Genomic DNA, 25,161 nt, shown 5'->3' with positions numbered 1-25,161 from the left:
GTCTTCAATCCCATTCCATTGGTCTACTTGTCTGTTGCTATACCAGTACCATGCAGTTTTTATCACAATTGCTCTATAGTACAGCTTTAGGTCAGGTATGGTGATTCCACCAGAGGTTCTTTTATCCTTGAGAAGAGTTTTTGCTATCCTAGTTTTTTTGTTATTCCAGATGAATTTGTAGATTGCCCTTCCTAATTTGTTGAAGAATTGAGTTGGAATTTTGATGGGGATTGCATTGAATCTGTAGATTGCTTTTGGCAAGATAGCCATTTTTACTATATTGATCCTGCCAATCCATGAGCATGGGAGATCTTTCCATCTTCTGAGATCTTCTTTAACTTCTTTCTTCAGAGACTTGAAGTTCTTATCATATAGATCTTTCACTTCCTTAGCTAGAGTCACACCAACGTATTTTATATTATTTGTGACTATTATGAAAGATGTTGTTTCCCTAACTTCTCTCTCAGCCTGTTTATTCTTTGTGTAGAGAAAGGCCATTGACTTGTTTGAGTCAATTTTATATCCAGCTACTTCATTGAAGCTGTTTATCAGGTTTAGGAGTTCTTTGGTGGAATTTTTAGGGTCACTTATATATACTATCATATCATCTGCAAAAAGTGATATTTTGACTTCTTCCTTTCTAATTTATATCCCCTTGATCTCCTTTTGTTGTCGAATTGCTCTGGCTAGGACTTCAAGTACAATGTTGAATAGGTATGGAGAAAGTGGGCAGCCTTGTCTAGTCCCTGATTTTAGTGGGATTGCTTGCAGCTTCTCACCATTTACTTTGATGTTGGCTACTGCTTTTCTCTAGATTGCTTTTATCATGTTTAGGTATGGGCCTTGAATTCCTGATCTTTCCAAGACTTTTATCATGAATAGGTGTTGGATTTTGTCAAATGCTTTCTCCGCATTTAATGAGATGATCATGTGTTTTTTTGTCTTTTAGTTTGTTTATATGGATTATGTTGATGGATTTTCATATATTAAACCATCCCTGCATCCCTGGAATGAAACCTACTTGGTCAGGATGGATGATTATTTTGAAGTGTTCTTGGATTCAGTTAGCAAGAATTTTATTGAGTATTTTTGCATCGATATTCATAAGGGAAATTGGTCTGAAGTTCTCTATCTTTGTTGGATCTTCCTGTGGTTTAGGTATCAGAGTAATTGTGGCTTCATAGAATGAATTGGGTAGAGTACCTTCTGCTTCTATTTTGTGGAATAGTTTGTGAAAAACTGGAATTATATCTTCTTTGAAGGTCTGATAGAACTCTGCACTAAACCCATCTGGTCCTGGGCTTTTTTTGGTTGGGAGACTATTAATGACTGGTTCTCTAAGTGTCAATTTTTATGTATCCATTCCTTTTACTCAAAGTATTTACAATATTAGAGTTTCATGTTACTCAGCTTCAATATTCTATTCCTGCAAGCCATCAGAATGTCCTGTGGACTGCCTTGTCAAATGTGCAGTAGCAAATTTGGAACCTGTCATTTTGCTCTCTTTCTTTCTCTCTGTGATATAAGATCTAATTACCACCCAGCATGAAGTAGCGGCTGAAGTGAAAGAGGCAGCAGGAGCAGGTCCTGACTTACAGACTCATCAGCTCTCTGCTCCTATTGCACTTCTCAGCCACAAAGAGGAACCAGCATCATTAAAGCAACTCCCATTTAAAACATTTTCTCCTTCCTGATATGACGCGGAAAGAGGATTTGTTCAATCTTGGAAGAAGCAAGACATTAAACAATACATTTAATGGGCAATTAGCAGCCTTTGATGCTTCTCTGAATTGTACAAAGTATTTTCATCAGTAAAATTACTCAAAATATTCATCCTTTTCCCCTGACATTTAAATAGAGATAACACAAATATTTCTAGGGTTAAAATTAGATCAAGGTAACAATCATTTAAATAAGGTTCAGAATTTTATATATTTTTCAGCTTTCATTTTCTAACTATCTATAAAACACTTAAATTTATGTTTAAAATATTATAGGTTGTAGGATCCTGAATTTTAGAATAAATAAGTTTTGTAATTAAAACTAGTATGTGTCTGTGTATGTATGTGGGGGGTGTAATATTCTTTAAAGGACTGTGATCAAAAGTTCATTTACCATATTGTCCATGATTAAAAAATAGAAAATGTTATCTAGCAAATGTATAGATATGTGCTTTGTTGTTATCTGAAGCATACATTATTATGCCTTTGTAGAAGGAGAATATCTATATCAAACTTGAATGTACAGCTAAGCATAGTACGTGCTTATAAGCCTAGCACTGGGGTGATGGGGGCAGGGGAATCAAGTCCAATGCTAGCTTTGACTATATGAAAGCCTGTCTTTAAAACAACCCAAAAGACAAACCAGCTGTCAAACCAAACCTTAAAATAATGAGTATATTCTTTGACCTAGCTACTGAACTTTTAGGAATTTGTCTTGAAAACACACCCCCCCACACACACACACATACACAGTCTGAAAAGATGGCTCATAGTTAAAAAAGTGTTTTTTCTAGAGGATCTGAGTTCAAATCCCAGCATTCATGTCTTATGGCTCACAAATGACTGTAACTCCAATTCAGGGGTTCTTTTGCCTTTTACTGCCCTCTGTAGATACCCTCATATATATATATATATATATACATGATATAATTTCACAGAAACACATATATAAACATAAATAAAACACTAAATTAGACATCTTTATAACAACAGAAGTAGAAATGTACAAAAGTATTTTTTATTAAATGGAAAAATAGACAATACTAAGGGTAATATTTTTAAATTATTATAGTATACCTGAAAGCAGACATATTTCCTTCTTTTTAAATCCTGAATCTAAGAGAGCAATGTATAGTTACATGTCTTGATAAGGATCAGTCTGTAATTGATCTTAGTAAGTGAAAGAAACATGCAGTTTCTCTGGAAAAGTGTGTGTACAAGTTTCTTCTCTCCCTGTCTTCTCATGCATACACATACACACACCACACACACACACACACACACACACACACACACACACACACACGGCCCTTAGGTGGATATGTGAAAGAACATAATCAGTGGAGGCGCCAATGAAAGGGAGAGCAGTGACACTGTGCTAGAAGGAGAGAGTTTTTAATCACATAATTATTGTTCTGTCTCTGTGTCTGTGTGTGTCTGTGTCTGTGTGTGTCTGTGTCTGTGTGTCTGTGTGTCTGTGTCTGTGTCTGTGTGTGTCTGTGTCTGTGTCTGTGTGTGTCTGTGTGTCTGTGTCTGTGTCTCTGTCTGTGTCTGTGTCTGTGTCTATGTGTGTCTGTGTGTCTGTGTGTGTCTGTGTGTGTCTGTGTCTGTGTGTGTCTGTGTGTGTCTGTATCTGTGTCTGTGTGTGTCTGTGTCTGTCTGTGTCTGTGTCTGTGTCTGTCTGTGTCTGTGTCTGTGTCTGTGTCTGTGTCTGTCTGTGTCTGTCTGTGTCTGTGTCTGTGTCTGTGTCTGTGTCTGTGTCTGTGTCTGTCTGTGTTTGTGTCTGTCTGTGTCTGTGTCTGTGTCTGTGTCTGTGTCTGTGTCTGTGTCTGTGTCTGTGTCTGTGTCTGTGTCTGTGTCTGTGTCTGTGTCTGTGTCTGTCTGTGTCTGTGTCTGTGTCTGTGTCTCTGTCTGTGTCTGTGTCTGTGTCTGTGTCTGTGTCTGTGTCTGTGTCTGTGTCTCTGTCTGTGTGTGTCTGTGTCTGTGTCTGTGTCTGTGTCTGTGTCTGTGTCTGTGTCTGTGTGTGCATGTTCAAGCACATGGAGCTTAGAGAACTTGCAATAGTGGGTTCTCTCCTACCAACATATGGGTCGTAGGGATCAAACTCAGATCATCAGATTTGGCTGCAAGTGCCTTTACTTGCTGAGCCATCTTTATGTCTTCCTGATGATGGATTGATTTCCTCCCTCCCTCCCTCCCTCCCTCCCTCCCTCCCTCCCTCCCTCCCTCCCTTCTTTCTTCTTTCTTCTTTCGTTCTCTCTCTCTCTCTCTCTCTCTCTCTCCCTCCCTCCCTCCCTCCCTCCCTCCCTCCCTCCCTTCCTTCCTTCCTTCCTTTCTTTTATTCTTTCATTCTTTCTTTTTCTTTTTCTGAAAGGCTAATTTTTTAGGTATACTTTTTATGCCCTTTGCATTTTTATATATGTGTGTTATTTTACATAATTGAAAAGAAAGTTGTACATGAATAAACAACTGGATCTTTTTTCTTTTAGGACTCTGCACAGGAGAGTGTTATTACTCGAGATATTCATCGTACATTTCCTGCACACGATTACTTCAAAGACACTGGAGGCGATGGTCAAGAATCCCTTTACAAAATCTGCAAGGTAGGCGCTGCTCTCGCCTTTTCTACTGCATTGTCAGAGCTGGTTTTTAGGGACCTGTCATTAGATTGTTATATTTTGTTTCTATCTCCACGTTTTACGTGCACTGTATTATCTGTTTACACATACGCCACTAGATTCTCCACACTAAGCCTAGGGATGGCCTTCCTGCTTCCTGTTCTGAAGGAGGCACAGCACAATCCAGCTTGGCTCACCTGCAAGCAGGAAAAGAACAGAAAGTTCTGTCAGATGAGATAATGCAAGAATTTTCTCCACTTTTTGACGACAGACAAGAATGAGAACTCGTGTAGGCTGCTTGTTGAGTACTGGCAAGTTCCTACATCTTTGTGTGGGTCTCATTTTGAAACCTCTCATCTTCCTCATCATTAGGAGACCTAGAAAAAAGCTGCTTTGTTGTTTGTAGTTAAAGATTCTGTAGGGGAGAAGAGCCAATAACTTAATGATTTCTAAGGTGCAGCACCATGAGTGTAAATGTTCTTCTCACTGCTGTTCCCATAGAGACTGTCAGTGAGCAGTGGTGACACATACCATCATCCGACTATGCAGAGAAAAAAGCCTAGTGTGATGACAGTACCTCCATGATGAAGTTAGCCTTTCTAAGGGGGAGCAGAGAGCCAGCAGCTATTCTCAAGTATTCATAAATCCGCTTCATTTGGTAGTTATTGGGTTGTTTTTGTTTTGTTTTTAACACAGAAATGCATTGCTAACCAAGAATAGTTCATACTTTGGAAGTGGAAATGGCATATCTCTCAGTAAAATGCCTCTTGCATGTTATGGTTTTCCCCTCTTGTTCTTTGCTTTGCTTCCTTTCTCTTGTCTTCTTCCTCTTCCTCTCTCCTTTCCTCTCTTCCATCTATTTTCCTTTCCCTCCCCCTCCTCTGCTTCTCTTTCTCATTTTCCTCCTCTTCTCCCTTCTCTCTTCTCTAGCTCTCTCCCTCTCCTAACTATTTCAGATGTTATCTACAGATCAGAGAGAAGGCTGTGGATATGTTTCAGGGGAAGGGTACCTGCCTACCACAAACAGCGCTCTGGCAATAGTGTTGAACACTGAATTAAAACAATAAAATTAAGTAAGCAAACTAATCTATTTTAATATGTCTTTCTTTTTGAACCATATATATATATATATATATATATATATATATATATGAAGTATATATATATATACATAATTTAAAATACGAAGGTATACTAATCTTTGAAAATCTAATTTTAAAATATCAAAATTTTAACATTTAAAAATCATCTAATTTTAAAATTATCAAAAATAGAGTACATTTATTATATATTTATAGAAAGGTAAAAGAAATATTGACAGTTTTCCCACCATTTTAAAAATTCTATAGGTAAGTTATTTGATTCTGGTTCATATAAAACTGTAGAAACTGTTTTAAAGATTCTAAGTTGACTTAGAAGAATGTGGCTTTCGACATCCAGAGTAGCAGCCTTCCCTGGCATTTAGTATATTCTCAGGCAGGCAGTGGCTTTTCCCTCACTTTTTTCTGCTGATACTACTTTTTTCATGACTATAACACTTGGCTCTATATTTGTTCAGTTCTGGCTTACTAGTTGGATCCCTTGTAGTAAAAATAAATAATTATATTATATTTAAAAGAGAAATTTCTGAAAAATAGATGAACGCAAAGATACAAGTTCACTGAGCACTAGTAAAATCTTGCTATCCTTTGCTTTGTTGTGATAATAATCCAACTCTGATTCTTTATAGAATAGTCATTAATACATTTATATACATATTATATAGTCATTTTAGACACTATGTGCATTGCACCACTTAAATAGACATAGAACCCAACTCCAGGTTCTAAGGATATTATATATTGTATGTTAGATATGCATATACATATATAAGAAAATACTGTAAGCCTAAAATTTGCTAGGAGTCTACTGCATGGACCACTTGGTTTGTGACTGACCTGTTCTTTCTCCTCAACTCACTGTTATTTAGTAGTCCAGTCTTAGCAAGAAACTTTAGTTGCTTGTATAAAATAAAATAATTTTTCATGATTATAGTATATATAGTATGTATAGTACAGTATTTGTATAACTAGTATAGGAGTAAATATTCTTTTCAAGCTACTGTTTCTACTTTCCTTGATTGTTAAAAATGAAGTCATTTACTCTGCGTGTGAGTTTGCAGGAGAGTATGTGTGTATGTGTGAAAGTCAGGGACCACATGAGTTAGATCTCTTTTACCATGTGAATCCCAGGGACCAAGCTCTCCTGCTGAACCTGCTGCTTACCAGGATTTGTTCTTTTGAATCCAATGGCTGTCCTAGTCCTTTCACTTTATAACTCTCACCCTATATCTGTATGATAAACATAAAACACAGAATAAACACTAGTGATTCTTTGTTCTTATTAAGTTACTTTTTGTATAATTTGTAAAGTAATAGAGTCATTTCACTTCTCCTTTAAAATCCTTCTTTTTCTTCTCTTATTTAACTTTTCACCAACTCTAGTTTAGTGTTATAATGAAATAGTGATGGTACAAATCCTTATATTGATTTTGACTTTAAGAGGAAATGATTTACCACTTACACTGATTTATCTTAGACCTGAGCATCAGAGTTAAAGATCTTTTACAAAAACACAGTGTTTACCACATATTAACATTATAGGGCTTTCACATTTGCATGGTGTTTGCATACATATTACCTCGTTTCTTTGTGATAATCCTTCCTCCGTGGGTAAAATATGCTCAGCCTTTAAATTGAGCCAACACTACTAGGAATGTATTATTTATTGTAAACATAGAACCAACTCTAGGCTCAAGGATATCATAGTCTGACCTTGTCATTGAGACATTTTCTGTGGCTCTAGTGCACCACGAACTGGTTTGTATCTTCACAGTAGAGGAGACTGCTGTCAGGTTTTAATGGGCCTGTCAATTCCAGTTTCACCTCTTCCATCTTTTTTCAGAATAGGAAGTAATTGAAATGGTTCAAAGCTTTGTCTGTTGTCATAACTTTCTTTGGAGGGAGTTGTGATGAGAGTTTAATAGTAAAACTTAGAGATTTCTGCAAATAAAAATGTTTCTTTCTTCCTACCCCTGTCTTTTCTATTCAATATCATATTTTCAGAATGTCCTTGAAGAAATACTGACTGTGCCTTTGAACCACATAACTATTTTCTAATTACATTCAATATATAAATATGTTTTAGTTTCTGAGACAACTTGGTATGGTTTAAGCACTGGACATCAGGAGTTGTGGGTCAGGTTTTGATATTCCCATAAAGTAATGACATGTCTCAGACTGGGAAAGAATAGGATAAAAACTTTTGGGGGGGTTAACTCCTCCGTAGAGATGTAGCCTCCCAAAACATTCTTCTACTTCTAATTTGCTGTGATTCTAAAAGCTCTTTAAATTTTATTCTTTTAAATTATGCAGATAAATGTAGAATTTAACAGTTATGCACTATGTCAGTTGCTAGTTCTCAGCATCAAAGGTACACTCTAGGATAAGGGCTTTCCCTGGCTTTTTGTGTGGTGTTTGTTGGTAGCACCACATGAAGTTTATGTAGACTGACTTTTAGATATAGGTCTATTTATAAGACCTAAGATCATCAGCCCATCATAATAATCAGTTAAAACATTACTCACAACAGTATGGATTGAAGTGACTTTGGACATTCAACTTAATTTGTGCATACTGCTTTTTCTAATGTTTTGATTAGCACTAGTGCTTTCTGAAAAAGGGCTACTGCTGGGAATTTAATGAAAGAAATTGAATGTATTACAGAGAGATCAATACTCTTGTTCATGTGGGTTAATAATTTGGTACTATAATGTATTGTGGAAAAACAAAAATAAATATAACCCCTATTATATTAAGTACTTCACATCAAAACACTATTGGGTTTATTTTAAAAGCTAGAGATTTAAGGTATTGGTTTTGCTATTAACAAAACATACAGTTTTTTGAGTAAGATATGATAATATTAGCATTGTTTTCTAGACTTGGAGAAGGTACTTATGGTTGAGAATGAATTACTTTTCACTGAGTTAATTATATTTTCAATAGAACTTTCTAGCTATTTTACTACTTTTAATTAAATTCTCTTCTTTGGGGTGGCTGAGTGAACCTTAATTCAAATGAAAGCATTTTTCAAACAGGTGATAATCTACTTTGTGTAGCTTCATGTCTTAAGGTTTTCATTTATGTGACAAAGTTCCTAGCAGAACAAAGGAAGAGAACATTCATTTTTGTATCAGAGTTTTCAGTCTCTGGTCAGCTGCTTCCATTTCTGTGAGCCTGAGAGGCAGCACACAATGATCAAGTGTACTTAACAGCACAGCAGCTGCCTTATTTCAGACTGGATAGAGAGAAGACAGGTGGTCAGGGCAAGTAGGATGAAGGACATGTTTCTGGTAATCTTCTCCTTTTATAATACTGTACATCCTAAGGTTTATATGAGAAGTGCTGAACATGTAAGCCTGTGGGGATCACTTCATACTCAAACTACAGTACCACATTTGCCCAAGCAACCCCTAGTAGTCTCATTCTTTAACCAACCAGATACAAAGACATGGGACCCCTTTGGTTTGGAGAGAGGTGCTTTTGGATCAAAGTGGGCCAAAAGAATTTAACTCAGAATATGTTGCTTTACTTGGGTTCATAGCTTGTGTCCAAGCCAGATTCAACCACACATCCTCAACAAGTCAATAAAGAGTCAACTAGTAGTGGAAAGCAGATAAAGGAAAAGTATCCTTGTGATTGTACTGGGAAAAAGGGCAAACTAGCAAACCTCCCAAGTCTATCTTGATGGGAAGTGGTCTTGAAGTAAAGTTGAAGTTTAATAGAGAACTAAAGGTATGAAGGTTATGACTATCTAACCAGTCCTGGTTAAGTTGTGGTCCTGCTCTCCACTGACCAGATATCCTTTTGTGGGCTTTAGCTTCATCATATAAAGTGGTCTGACAGGTCGTTAGGACTGTGTGAAGTCTCTTTCCAGGAGATAAGTTCCCCCATCTGGGTGGACCCTTTTCCTTATCCCAGTATGCGATTCCTAAGAAAGTCTCTGTATTGGGGGTGGGAGTGGGCATTAGTTCAGTAGTCTGATCAAGAGACACAATTGTCCCTTGAAAGTATCTGTGTTTCTGCCAGGCGAGTTATGAGTAGTCCCTTGGAGGATCAGGAACCCCTTGGAGAATGAAGCAGCCTTTTAAATTCTGTGCAGGTTATCTGTCTTCCTCTTGAGTTCAGGTGAGTGTCTTTGAATTAGGATATTATTTCTGAGGTGAATCTAAATATTGGCTACAGAGGAGTCCTTTGAACCCCTGGGGCTACCTGCTTTGCCAGCACATCTTTAAAAAGCACTCTATTAAGTGTTTTCAGTAGACCCTGAGGGAGAGCAGTGTATTCTCAAAGTAAATTAACTTTTCTAAGGAAAATGAATTCTTTCAAGTCTTCTTAATGTTGAGCAACACAGTAGAAACTCATGAAGTCTTATGGTTTATAAAGCACTTCTGAAATCTCATTTGACACCTATTGTTATCCATAAGGAAATAGAATTTCCAGAATTTCACAATGATAACCAGAAAAGTTAAATGAATTCTAAAAGTATATAGCCCACTACATAGCCAGGACTAGCATTCGGTTTAAAATTATATAGTATTATTTTGATTATATATGTTTAGTGAAAAATACTTATGAAAAAGTCCCATATGTTAGGAAATATGTCAGGCCCACTTATAAACATATTATGCATGTCATCGAATACTAGGTTAACCTCCTCAGGAAGGCCGTGTATTGACACTTACCATACAGATAGTAAGGACATCAACTATCTAGATGCCCTACCTGACCCCAGAAGCCATGTTCTTTATATCCTGAGAGTTTTCTTAGTGTTGCAAGTGAACCTTCACTTAAACGTCATAAATGAAAGCTGGAAGACTGGAAAATGATATTCAAATGCAAAAAATGCATGTATACAAATTTCTTTTGAAATCTAACAAGGAAAAGGTCAACTTAGTGAAGCTGGCATTGTGGAGAGAGAACGAATGATTTGCAGTGCTCTTGAGAGTGCCCGATAACATTTAAGACTTTCCCCAAGTGCACGGTCCTAGAAGAGCTTTTCTTGAAATAGCTGTCTAGTTTCTGTGCAGCTCATACAGCATCTTTCACCTGAATCGCTTGTTGAGCCATCACGTAGCTACTGGAGGCCTATGCGGGGCTGTGAACGTGCAATAGAGGATTGTATGTGGTCAAGTTTTAGAAGACAATATTGCTGTTTGTTTAGCAAAGTAAGAGTTTTTTTTTCCTAAAAGAGAATGAGATTAAAGAAAGTCCTGCAAAGATGAAGTGCTTCCTGTTCAGATTATTATTTTTCTCTCAATTCAGAACTCTTCCTATGCGAGGCTGAAATGGTGTAAATGTCCTGGACAGCAAATTTAGAGTGAATTCTGTATGGTACAGAATTACAGGGTTTGTATCCTGCTTACTAATTGTACACAGTTGCCAGTATCTTTATAACTGTGCAGCCTCCTCCTTACTTAGACCTCTTCCTGCCTTTTCTCTTAGAAAGAATGAATCTGAATTGCTCTCCTCCTCCTCCCCATCTGTCTGGATCTGAGTAGCCCATCTCTTCTGCAAAAGTTGTCCTACCCACTCTACCCACAGTGACATACAGATTAACCCAAAGCTGGCACTCTTATGTGTTACATGCACATTCAAGCCAGTGAAGTTAGATTGCCTTAGGGATTTTATTGTGATATTTCATATTTCTTTCTTGGTTTTTAAGAAAAAAATAGTTTCTTGAATACAATTAAAGAGGGTAGCTGGATGGGCAGTAACTAGAGTACCGCAGCCTGTCATTTCATATAAAAGACAAGAAGTTGCTCTAGAATGATGCTACTATGCCCATGTATGTCACTGTAGTATTCATGTTGCCCACTGTAGTATTTATATATACCCCAAAACATCATGCCATAAAACTCAAATAGACATGATATAATTCTAGTGTGTGAATGCATCTGCATATGAGTATATACAAGTATATACAAGTGCACATATATGCATGGGTACTTATGTGTGTAGGTGTGTGTACACGTTTGTGCACATGCCCGTGAAGACCTGAGGACACCCTCTGGTGTCATACTCAGGAATGCTATCCATGTCTTTCAAGACAGTCTCTATTGAGATCATCAGTTAGGCTAGACTGGTTTCCAGCAAGCCTCGGGGATCCTCCTTTGTCTGCCTCCCCAGTACTGGGATTACAAGCAGTGCACTGCCATGCCTGAGATTCTTAAATGGATCTAGGGGCTTGAACTCAGGTCCTTGTGCTACAAAGCAAGCCATCTTCCATGTTCCACAGTAAAATTAACCTAAAAGTTTTTCCAGTGAGGCCAGGCAAGGTAGTATCTGCCTGGAATCCTTTTCCTTGGGAGGCTTGGTAGGAGGATTGAGTTAAGTGCCTGTTGTACATAAAAAATTCCATTCCAGACTTTCCAAAGCACTTTCTCAAAACACACAAAGTAAAACAAAGCAAAACATTATTCTTTAGGCTTAAGATTATTGTAGATGATAACTGAAAACAGTGTTTCTCCATTGGGGGTGGTCTTTGTGGCAAAATGTTATCTTGGGCATATTCCATTTCCTTGTTTGGTCACTCTGAGCACTAATCACCTTTTGTCAATAATGTTAACTTTACATACTTGAGCTGTTGAAACAGATTGTGTGTTTCATATCCTGTGAGAAGCCTGTCAGCAAAAAAGGGCTTAATATTTAAGAAAGATATTAGGAAAATGGGGGTTGTTGGAGCATATTGGAAGAGACATTAGGACACACTATAATTCTACCTGCATGGAAGAAAAATCATTTGATGACATATTTTGATTTACTCTGTACTTCTAAGGAGAGGCTATCAAAGGGTGATGTCTGAGGTTTGCCTCTGCCATCACATCCTTCCATCGGCTTTCCTAGCACAGTATGCAGTGGCAGTGGCAGAGCTACTAAAAGGTCCTTAGTGCTCCCGGCCCCTCTTCTGGAAAGCACTTCATATTCCAAAAGTCTTTGCAGGTTAAACTCCTTAAATGCCAGACTCTTGATTTTTGTTTGTTTGTCTGTTTGTAGAGAGTGCCTGAGTGCTGTTCCCCTGTAATATATCCATTACCAAGTCAGAGTCCAAGGTCATAACATAAGTGCAGTGAACAATTTCCAATAATCATGTAACAGCTTATTTTGTGGGGGTGGTTAAAAATGTTAAAGATGTGGGAATCTAGGTTTGTATTTATTTTCTTTTATTTCATTTTATTTTTGCATTTACTGCTTATAAAGGAGTTGGGATAGTTTTAAATTATTGCCAAGTGCTTTTAAAAAACTCTGTTATAAAAAGAAGCCTATGTCTAGGAATTGTGCCAGCTGTGTTAGATAAGAAAGTTGCTTTGTTAGTGAATATTTGTGAATACATCTAGTTTAGTTCAGAGTATTTCATATCAGTGAACCTATTTTTAGAGTTTATGTTCATACTCTTCTTACCAACATATAGGACAAAGTTAACCTTTTTAGGTAACTTTTTATTATGTTTGTTCAATAAAATACTATGGAATTTGTATATACATATACATAGGTTTACTTAGACGTGTATATATACTACTTAGCATTCTCAAACTTACAGGAGAGTTGCATGGTCAGAATTTTGTTTCACTAATTATTTTGAGTGTGATTTATCAGCATGATACCTCTTTGCTCCAGATACCTTTCTTAGAAGCAAGGGCATTGTCCCACATAGTCATTGTCCCAACTCCTAGTTGATCACATAGCACTGAAGCATTGCAGCTATTGAGCACTAGGCAGCACCCATGTTTACTGATGGTCGGCTTAGTGGATGTGCTGTATAGAAAAAAAAAGAGTTTATTTCCTGAGGTTGCCTGTTTCTATTCTTTCTGCTGGCCCTCAGGGCTTCAGTCCTTTTCCCTTACCCAATACCAGATCAGGTTCACCTCTCCCTGCATGTGATAGCTTTCTTCTCTCTCCCAAGTGGGATTGAAGAATCTTCACTTGGGTACTTTAGCCTGCTCACCATTTTGAGCTTTGTGGACTGTATCTTGGATATTCTGTAGGGGTTTTTTTTTTGTTTTGTTTTTTCTTTGTTTTGTTTTTTTTTGTTTTGTTTGCTAATATCCACTTATTAGTGAGTACATACCATGCATGTCCTTTTGGGTCTGAGTTACCTCACTCAGGATGATATTTTCTAGTTCCTTCCATTTGCCTGCAAAACTCAGGATGTCCCTGTTCTTATAGCTGAGTAGTATTCCACTGTGTAAATGAACCACATTTTCTGTATCCATTCTTCTGTCATGGACATGTAGGTTGTTTCCAGCTTCTGGCTATCACAAATAAGGCCACTGAACATAGTGGAACACATGCCCCTGTGGCATGGTGGGGCATCTTTTGGGTATATCCCCAAGAGTGGTATAGCTGGGTCTTCAGGTAGATCTATTTCCAATTTTCTGAGAAACCTCCAGATTGATTTCCAGAGTGGTTGTACCAGTTTGCATTCCCACCAGCAATGGAGGAGTGTTCCTCTTTTTCCATATCCTCTCCAACATGTGTTGTCACCTGAGGTTTTAATCGTAACCATTCTGATTGGTGTTAGGTGGAATCTCAGGGTCGTTTTGATTTGCATTTCTCTGATCACTAAGGACTTTAAACATTTCTTTAGGTGCTTCTCAGCCATTCAAGATTCTTCAGTTGTGAATTCTTGGTTTAGTTCTATACCCCATTTTTTGATTGGGTTGTTTGGGTTTTTTTTTTTTATTATTATTGGTGATTAACTTCTTGAGTTCTTTATATAGCTTGGATATTAGCCCTCTATCGGATGTGGGGTTAGATGACAGGTTTTATTTAATTCTCACCGACTCTCGAATTTTATCAGGTCTAGATCACTATTTTCTTAACTCTCTTGGTGTTACAATTTTTAAAAATTATAGACCAGATGCTTCTTGAGATTGCCCTCAAATTCACCCTCTTCTGATGTACTCGCATGGTATATTTGAGTTATATATCTTTGACAAGAATCATACAGAAGAGATCATTTGTATCTATTTCTTCTTAAGTTCTGTACAGTTTCACTTTTCCCATTTTTGGGTGATCTTCACTTTGACTAGATAAAAAAGCTTTTGTCCATCCGGCTTATCCATTATGAAGTGCTTTTCTTTAATTCTTTATAGTTATTCAGTATTTTGTTGGGATTTTTGGCTATATAAATTCACCATTTTGAATTATAGTTTTGATACATTCACTCATTTATTTATTGTCATAGACATGTACCTAAGGATTATTTCTTTCAAAATAATATTTTTGTTAACTCTTTAATAATTTCATATATGTATTCACTATATTTCATTCATATCTTCTCTCTATTGTTCTCTCTGACTCTTCCAAGACGTGCCTGTATTCCACCCTTCCCAACTTTTGTTCAACTCCCCTCTTTTTAAAACAACCCACCAATTTATTAGGGTCCTTTTGCTAGGTCTAATTGATTGGATCCTTACTGTATTCATTCTGTTATATTTGATGTTCTGTCACTATTGTTGCTCATTTTGGTGCTCAAATTATCTTCAAATTAGCCAGTGAGATATCTTTAAGCAGGCTTCTATATTCCTTTGGCAAATTTTCTAACTTTGTTAGCATGGCCTTCCATTATTGGTCAGAATTATGTTCTATGCTTATTTCTTATTTCTTTGCTTAGCTTAAGCTTATCCAGTTTTCCAGAAGACTCAGTTCCTTTAATCAAAATGGTAAGAAACCAAGATTTGGATATGAAGAGTGATGACTGTTCTTGGGTGTCATTGCTTGAAAGTCCTCTCAATGGATAAAACTAGGGGATATATGTGTGCGCGCTCACACACACACACACACACACACACACTCTCTCTCTCTCTCACACACACACACACACACTCTCTCTCTCTCTCTCTCTCACACACACACACACACACACACACACACATATATATATATATATATGTATATATGTACATGTGTACTTGTAAGTATGCCTTTTAACATATTTTTATTATTTTATTTTTATTTTATTTTTATTTATTTTATTATTGAAAGAACTCATATAGCAAAATTCAGTACAATTCAGTGGGTTTCAGTATAATCTCTGCTATTCAATTTGAAGCAGATTCATCAGTTTAAGAAAAGCCTATCTTCATTAGAAATCACTTCCCATCACCTCTGGCAGACTTTAATGTGTCTGTACTCATTAGCCTCATAGTGTTCTTTGTAGTAGGATGTCTGATTGGGATCTTTGGTGAACTAACCACATCAGTCTTTTATCAGATCTGGGTACTGAGATCTCTCCTTGCTGCTTGGCTGATAGAACTGAGTTTCTTTAGTTCTTGGATCTAGTCATTATGCCATTCTTTATCAAGAGACAGATGAGGCATTTAGATTATCTTCCCTTTACTCAACCCACCAGTGGTAAACTCTGGCATGCCTTCACTCTCTGTTTATGTAGAGTGTCACAATACTGCAGAAGTGGGAGTTTTGGAGCCTTCTCTGCTCTTGTCTGTGCATGTGGGAAGGAAACCTTCGTAACCTTTGTGGATCTCTCTTTCCCAAGACTTTCCTTTAATTAGAGCTTTATGGTTGATATGTACTTTGACTCATTTTACCCATCAGCCCCAATAGTCAAATACTTGAGGAAGAAGACTTCTTACACTGGGTGAGCCTTGTACGTAGAGTAGTGCTGGGAACCAGAAGACAAAATCTGACCCTCTGTGATGGGGGTCTGGGAAAAACTGTGTAGAAGCTCTCACCTGGCTTTGTCCCTGGACAGTTGGTTGTCTCTCCACTTGTAGGTTGTTGGTTTTCAGAGTTATTCAAGGGTTAAGGAACTATACTTTGCAGGCAATTCAAATTTCAGCTGCTCTTCTAAAATAGTTATTTCCCATGCTTCTGTAAGCCTTCACTAACTTTTTAGACTTCTAAAAGTGTTGATTAGACAATTTTCTCCTGCTAGGGAAGAACAAACTTGGAGTCCTTGTTCTACCTTCCAAAACCTGCCATGGCCATGCTTGATTCTAAGCCCAGCTGTGTGTGTTGGAAAGCTACAGACTCACAGCAGTATTGTAGATTCCAATTCTTCCTTCTTTCTGCACAGCAGGCTGCACATGACTGCTTTCCCAGCTCCACATAGTCAGTCCATCAAGAAATCTTAATCACTTACTAGCTGTTTCTCACCAGCTTTACTCATGTTACCCTGGTTTACATTAACATCATCTTTTCCCTGGTCTTCTGCTTGCAGTAGCTTTTTATTTTACTCTCAATGTACTAACAAAAAACAAAAAACGAAACAAAAACAAACAAACAAACAAAACAAAACAAACAAAAAAAAACCAAAAACAAACAAACAAAAAAAAACCTTTCAGGCTGTGAAGTCATATCTGAACATTCTTTCAACCATTCTGGACTGGCCACATGTTCAAACAAGCTCATACCCAGAGCCTTTGTGCTAAACTGACTTTCCCTTTACCAAGAACACCTCCGACCATATTTACACAGCTGACTCTTTAGCCTCCCTCCATTCTCTGCTCAAAGTTACTTTTTCATGGTGGTATGACAAGCCTGTGTAGTATAGCCACTATTAACAATTGAATCCCTTCTGTGTCCCCTTCGTAAGTCAAAGGCTACATCCATAAGTCTCACCAACATGACTCCTTAAACATTAGCTGAATTGAAAAACAACAGTAAACATACCAAAGTGGACAGAGGAAAGCCCATGAGTTCTCAGCCTTACACAAAGAACTACAGGCAACTAAGGGATGTTGAGAGTTGGAGGAGGTAACTACCTCACAGATTGGTTATCTAGTACCAATAACAAGGCCATCCCTGAAAACACAGATACAAGCAATATATACACTGATCAGGTTATATTTAGGAATATGTTTGTATATACATGTATTCTTATAGCAACAATTAATTAGAAAAGAGGCCATGAATTCAAGAGGAAATAGAAAGAAGGGGAAATGGCATAGTTATAATCTCAAAAATAAAAGAAAAACAATGTAAAAAATTAAGTTTCTTTTTGGTCCATTTCTCTTTTATTTTTCACTATTATACATACTACTTTCAAACATTATATAAATTAGTATGACTGTTGTCATCTTTTTGTGCTAAGAAACTAAGCTTCATTAGAGTAGTTAATTTGTCCATTTTGCTCATTGTCTCTACTGGTCTTCCGTATTTTGCCTCAATGCAAAGGAAGCTAAGTAGTTCTGGTAAATGGCAGAGCTAGAACCTGCCATGATTTACATTCAGAGCCAACAATGGAAAGCTTCAAAGTAAACTTTGGAACCGAAGTCTAAGAGTACTGTACTAGCAAATTTCTGTTCTAGGTACCCGAGTGATGGAGGCTACTTTGAGGTTGTCATAACTATATTGTTTTTATTGGAAAACACATGGTGAATTGCTAAGAAAAATTATAATTAAACTTTTATAAAATGATATGTTCATTGTGGACTGATTGTTCTAAGTACTGAGTGAATATGGAAACATAATTAATTGATAGTGATTCTAAAAGCTTAGGGGTAACACTATGAGGGATATTAGGTACTGAAAATTTTTAATTAGAATATTCACGTAGAAACAAATTTCAAGTGTGACACTATAGACTGGGAATAGACTTATGCTAACATTTGTTGTGCATGGGTTTCTCAGTATTTGCCATTTTCCTAAAACTAATGGTTAATGATTATGATCAGTAACAGTTTTGCTTTTATTTAAAAACTCCTCGAATTTACTTTTTGTAGGCTAGTAGCTCAGATAAACTATTTTTTGGTTTTTTAAAATTTTTTATTAGATATTCTCTTCATTTACATTTCAAAGGCTATCCTGAAAGTCCCATATACACCCGCCCCCCCCGCACCCTGCTCCCCAACCCACCCACTTCTGCTTCTTGGCCCTGGCGTTCCCCTGTACTGGGGCATATAAAGTTTGCAAGACTAAGGGGCCTCTCTTTCTAATGATGGCCAACTAGGCCATCTTCTGCTACATATGCAGCTAGAGACACAAGCTCTAGGGGTACTGATTAGTTCATATTGTTGTTCCCCCTTCAGCTCCTTGAATATGTATTTCTACATAAAGATATGTACACACACATACTCATACATATATACACAATAAGTCATTTTTATAGGTTCTGTACTTATATTTCATCTTATGTAGTAAAATTTATTGCAACCTCAAAATCAGCACTAATACAAAATTACATTTTGTTGTTTTTATTGTTTGTTCATTTGTTCCAAGCATTCATAGAGAATTTTGAATTGTTTGATGCTTAGCTCTCACTGTAAACAAGCGTCACAATATATTTATTGCTATAGGTTTTCTTTTCTCTTGGTGATTTGGTGTGTACCATGACTCTCAAGTGCAGCACTAAAGTACTGGCTAATGCTGCTAGCTCCTGAGAAGTTATGATATGCCTGTGATTATATATATATATATATATATATATATATATATATATATATATATATATATATATATATATATATATATATATATACCCCTCATTGATGCATGAGTTTGTTAAATAATAGTCTATAGTATGTGTTAAATCTGTTGCCTTAAGAATTACATTTACAACCTAGTTATGCTAGTGATTGATTGCTGAAAATGTTGCAGCCAAAGGTACATAGGAGCCAGACCCTTTCTAACCTGAAGAAAATAATTCAGAATTGTAGGTCTAGTGTCCTGATAACTTCATAGAACATAGGTATGGTGAAGACAACAAAATGACTCTGTGTGTGTGTGTGTGTGTGTGTGTGTGTGTGTGTGTGTGTGTGTGTGTTTAAACTCCAGTGAAAACTACTTTGTGTCTTTTATATATTTGTATTCTGGAGGTGATACCCAAGTTAAAATACAAACTATTGAATGGTTACTGATGAGTACTTTTTAAATATTTAAATTAAAATTTAAAATTATGAAACATTTCAAACATGTTTAATTTGTATTTATGATTTTAAAAGTAAATAATATTTTTTACTTAAAAATTAGGAGAAATATTGCCAGTATTTTTCATTTACCCCATTTCTCCTTTGGGTTAAGTCTTCTCCTACACAAGTGAACCTGGAACTTTGTGATTATTCTTCTTCTACATTTCCTAGCTGTAGTCATATAAAGAATTAGTTTTTTGAGTACTTTCTGAGTGTGTATCAAATATTAAAAGTTGTGCTTGAGAGTTAAGTTTTATTATCATCTCCTGAATTTGGCTATGCAGGTCAACACAACTTCAGACCTAGAGATCCACAATGCAAATACAGATAACAGCAAAGACCCTATGCTCTGGAATGAGACACTTAAGTGTGAGCTGTGCCTTTCACACTTTCTTTTTTTGTAATTAAAAGCACCCAGGAAAATAGTTTTATTACATATTTATATAAGCCAAGAAAGGAACATTTGAATTTTTAATTTTCAACTGTTTATGCATATCTTTTTGTATTCCCTTATCTCCATAGGATGAAAGTATTTTAATAAAATGGTATGTCATAGGCTTGTTTTCATTGTCAGGCCAAGGGATTTAGGGACTTAACACTTAAGGGACAAAGAGCCAGTCCCTTATTTTTTGTTAGTGATCTTTCTCTCTTAATATAATAAAATGTTGTAACCTTCTAAATAGAAATTTATAGGTAGACAATGGTGGCACACACCTTTAATTCCAGCACTCAGAAGGCAGAGGCAGATGGATCTTTGAGTTTAAGGCCAGTCTGATCTACAGAGCGACTTCCAGAACAGCCAGGAATACACAGAGAAACCCTGTCTCAAGATACAAAACAAAAATTTATGTCTTATAAGCTAAACAAAAAATACTGAGTTTTAAAGTATAATCATAGTAACATATATTTCTAAATAATACAAACAAAATTTTAGGCACAAAATTAGACTACTTTATTATTTTTGGTACTGGCATGAATTGGGTGCCTTTACTATTTACCCATCTACTTAGGAAATTTTCAAGTGTGCAGATCATGTTTTAACAATTTTGCAGAAATACTAAGGAGATGTAGTTATCCTAGGAATGGGAATTTGTGGTAATATGGTAGATAGTGACTTCCCTGTGCTTTTAGAAAGGATGAGTCCCTGCTAAAGCCCCTTTGTCCTTCCTTCCCTCCCTCTCCCCTTTTGTCCCTCCTCCTTCCTCCATATTGGAGAATGGCCCTAGGACCTTGTTTCATGCAAGGCAGACATTCTACCATTAAATGTTGGTTGACATCTGAAAAACTGGACATATGATGTCAAATGATAACAGTGTCTTATACTTCTTTACTAGTTAGGTTTGTACAGAATAGGATGGATATATTGATTTTATTTTATTTTAATACCAAACAAGAAGTTGGACAGCTTTACCCTACTCTTCTTCATCTATTAGTGAAAAGGTTGCCACATTGATCCCATTTTTAAGCCTTTTCTTTGTAATATAGCCTCATTTTTTCTCTCTGAGGTTGTGAGAATCCAGATAAAAGAGTATATCTGACATTATTTATCTATGAGTTACCTTTAAAAATTATAAATATGTTGTATAATATAGTTCAGTTAATGTCTAGTGGAGATTTTAGACTATAGAGGCACAAGGAACATTTTGGAGGGTTGATTGTCAGTGCTCTGTAATGATAGCAATGCACAATGCCCCAGTTCAAACATTCTGAAAATCAAATGTATGTATATGCTTACCTGACTGTATTATACACAGAAAAAGAATTACAAGGGTAGGCAGTAGGCCAGTGCAGAATGCTTGCTGAGGCATGTAGCAGGCCCTGGGGGCCATCCTCAGGACTGGAAAAAAGTACAAAAAATATTTAATAACCAATGCTCTAGGCAGGAAGTCTTCATATTCACAATGAATTGTATTAAGCAGTTGAGTGGAAATCCTCTCAGATAAAGTATGCACATGGGGTTGCTGCTTGCCTAACTCTGGGATTTTTGGCTTTTATAAATATGGCAGTACCTAAACTTTTTTCAATTTCAGGAAGCACTAACCCACAAAGCCTGTTTTCATACTTCCCTTGATGTCATTTCAACTTTGACATATAGCATGATTATCCCTCAAAATCTAAAACATTAGCTATCTGGATTTTCACAGAAAGTCTTTCTAATTTATCTTCCATTTTTAATTAGCATACTGTCTTTGCTGACTCAGACTCCCAAAAACTACTATATGGTCTTCAAGTGTTTAAACTACTAGTTAGAAATTATTAAGGGAAAAACTTTATTTCTTTTCCTCTGAAGACAAACAGGCTCATGTCAAACTAAATGGTACATTTGTTCCTTCTCAAGAGAGTGCTGTATCTCCTGAGTGGACTCTTGTCAGTTTTCACCTGGCATGGTTAAAATGAAGGGAATGGTATGGAATGGCCAAAGAGCCTGCAGTAGTGGCTGCGTGGTGCGTGTTCTCAGCCTGATGTACCTTTGGACATCCTGCAAATGTGCAGAGCGATTTTAAATGTGTCTGCCTTGTCGAGCAATAGACATAACAAGAGCCATTTTTACTCAGCAGCATTTAGAAAATGGGAGAGCATTTAAAGATCATTAAAGGCTTATAGCAGGTATATACAACCTTTTAACACGGCAAAGCAATGCCATCTGTAAGCTCACATTTTATAAACTCACTCATGGAAAAAAAAATCACTAACTGGTTATAGTTTTGTGTTGGGCCATAGTGTTAGTGGCTCTTGGCAACTGTCAACAGGTTGGATACCTTGTTTGGAGGTTTTAGTTGTTAATTGATTTTGTTTATTAGAATGATGAATTCATACTAGAGTTTTGAGAAGCTTTGAGTTTTCTCTATTGTAGTGCCCTGGAACTCTCATATCAGCCTTGTAATCCCCCACCATTTACCCAGGGTTTTCATGGTTCATGTACCTTGGCTAAAGTAATAATTTAGGTATCTGAGTGTCTGCTTATTTCATATCCTGAGGAGGAGCCTGTGATACTGGAACATGTAGGGCTGCTTTGGAAAAGGTATCTTAGAGGAGTTCCGCTGCACGTATATGGACCCAAATGGAAACATCAGTGCAAATGTGACAGAAGGTCAGATATAGGGCAAGCAGGCACCTGATGGCAGCCAACATGTAAGTTAAATTTACGAGTCTTCTTAATATGACTTTTTCATTATCTTTCTCTAGGCCTACTCGGTGTTCGATGAAGACATTGGGTACTGTCAAGGACAGTCTTTTCTTGCTGCTGTACTACTGTTGCATGTAAGTAATTTTTCATGTTCTAAATAGCATAGTGGTACTGAGGGTTATTTTCTACAGGGTTTTGATATTCCTGCTGATTTCCCACTTTAGGAAGCTTATATATAGCATATCTCTTTAAATTATACCTTGGGTGATAAATTACATCTGTTTCCAAGACACAACATCTGCCTGTCTGTCTACCTTCCTTTCTTCCTTCCTTTATTTCTTTTTTATTAAAGTGCTACATTTTTCATTAATTAATTAATTTATTTACTTTACAGCCCAATATTCAGCCTCTGTCTCTTGCCAGTCCCCTCCAGCTCCCCTCCTATTCTCTCCTTCTCTGAGAAGGAGGAGCTCGCCCTGCTATCAACCCAGCCTGGCACATCAAGTCTTTGCAGGACTATATTCATTCTCTCCCACTGAGGCCAGACAAGGCAGCCCTCTTAGGCGAATGGGATCCACAGACAGGAAACAAATTCAAGGACAGCCTCCACTCCAATTATTGGTGGATCCACATGAAGACCAATCCACACCTTTGCTACATATGCTTGTGGGTTTCTAGATCTAGCCCATGCTTGCTCTTTGGTTGGTAGTTCAGTCTCTGGGAGCCCCCAAGGATCCAGGTTAGTTGACTCTGTTGGTGTCTTAGTCAGGGTTTCTATTCCTGCACAGACATCATGACCAAGAAGCAAGTTGGGGAGGAAAGGGTTTATTCAGCTTACTCTTCCACATTGCTGTTCATCATCAAAGGAAGTCAGGACTGGAACTCAAACAGGTCAGGAAGCAGGAGCTGATGCAGAGGGCATGGAGGGATGTTTCTTACTGGCTTGCTTCCCCTGGCTTGCTCAGCCTGCTTCCTTATAGAACCAAGACTACCATCCCAGAGATGGTCCCACCCACAAGGGGCCTTTCCCCCTTGATCACTAATTGAGAAAATGCCTTACAGCTGGATTTCATGGAGGCATTTCCTCAACTGAAGCTCCTTTCTCTGTGATAACTCCAGCTGTGTCAAGTTGACACAAAACTAGCCAGTACAGTTGGTCTTCCTCTTGAGTTCTTCTTTGGGTTCCTTAGTCCTTCCCTCCAATTCTTCCACAAGACTCCTCAAACTCCATCTAAGATTTGGCTGTGGGTCTCTGCATCTGTTTCCTTTGACTGCTTGGTGGAGCCTCTCAGAGGACAACTATTCTGGGTTCCTGTCTGCAAGCATAACAGTATCATTAATAGTGCCAGGGACTGGTTCTTGCCCATGGGATAGTTTTCAATTTGGGCCAGAGATTGTTGGCCAAAGAGTTTTTCAATTAGTTTTGCTATCTAGAAGCAAATAAATTAAATTACTTATTTGGATTTAATTTTAGCTTAGCTATCTTGAATAAAAATATCAGCATAAGCACAAACTTCAGAAATCAGATCATTATGAACTATTATACTATAACAAGGAAACCTACTAGATTTTCTCTGATTTATTTTTATACACTTCTTCCTGTCCGTCACTTTCATTTAGCATCAATTGCCAGGTTCTGGACTTTGAAGTGGGATTACATTTGTAGTTTGTGTCTAGGATGGGGTACAAGCAATTCAAACGAATTTTTATTCTCCTTTCTGTGTCTTCATTGATCTTTCTGACAAGAGAAACAATAAATGCTCACTGGAGAACTTAGTGTGCTCATCACAGTGAGACCCTGGGCAAGATAGTCCACAGGAGACTTGCCCAGCCCAGTTCTGACAGAACTGTTAGAAAAACTTTCTGGAACAGGAAGCTATTTTGGCAAGAAATAAATTAAAGAATAATTAAAGTTAAATAATTATAGATAAAATGAATGAAATCAAGTGTATGAAAACAAATTGGTACTCTATTTAGAGAGAAACCACAAGAAATCAGACTTGTTCACGTGTGGGGTAAAAATGATATGATAGGGATGGGTCATATGATAAGGACTTCATATTCATTTCATTAAAGTGACTTCCTTCCAACACAAATGAGAAGCCACTGGGCAAGGGTAGACATTCGTATTTTTGTGTTTGTTTTTGCTTAGAGGGCAAAGCTGAAGAGAACAAACAGCTGTGGAGAGACTAGCTAGATTCTGACATATGCTGGGACTGGGAAAGGGGAGAAAGTAAGAAACATTTCAAAGGAAAGTGAGCAGCTTCTGGGCTAGTGAAGGGAAGTAGAAGGTGACACGCCCAGTTCTCCAGCTTGGTACTTGGTGGCTATGATGCTTTTAGTTAAAAGAATTATATTCATTTAGCGTTTATGGAAAAAGTTAGGATTAATGATTAATTTTGTTTTAAAATCTTTGAATTGGTGGGGGAAGTTCTCAGACTGTTAGAGCTATCCAGCAGCCCACTGACACTAGGGGCTGACACTTGGGGAGACATCAAAGCTGACATGATGAGAGGGAATCTATAATCTCAGAAGAGTAAACAAGGCTAATAAAATGAGGATGGAATCTGAGAACATTAAACACTGAAATGTCTGAGGAAGAAGAGGAGTCTTCCATAAAGAAGGAAACAATGCATAGTGTTGGGTGCAGCAGAAAGGCCCAACTAGGTGAACCTCAGGCACTGCTGAGTCTGGCACTCTGAAATGAGCATTTGTAGTAGACTC

At 37.2% G+C, this 25,161-nt stretch overlaps 1 protein-coding gene across 5 annotated transcripts in view; it reads left to right on the top strand.

The window, feature by feature from the left end:
* Rabgap1l (RAB GTPase activating protein 1-like) overlaps positions 1-25,161 on the top strand; it is a 574,303-nt gene that overhangs the window by 317,155 nt on the left and 231,987 nt on the right. For all 5 annotated transcript variants that reach the window (XM_006496875.1, XM_006496878.4, XM_006496876.2 and 2 more), the window contains 2 exons: positions 4,211-4,324; positions 22,497-22,571. In XM_006496875.1, the coding sequence (XP_006496938.1) occupies positions 4,211-4,324; positions 22,497-22,571 (189 nt within the window). The remainder of the gene's footprint in view (positions 1-4,210; positions 4,325-22,496; positions 22,572-25,161) is intronic.

This window comes from Mus musculus, chromosome 1 (genome assembly GCF_000001635.26).
Source record: "Mus musculus strain C57BL/6J chromosome 1, GRCm38.p6 C57BL/6J".
Classification (NCBI taxonomy): Eukaryota; Metazoa; Chordata; class Mammalia; order Rodentia; family Muridae; genus Mus; species Mus musculus.
This window is presented reverse-complemented; position numbering and strand designations above follow the sequence as displayed.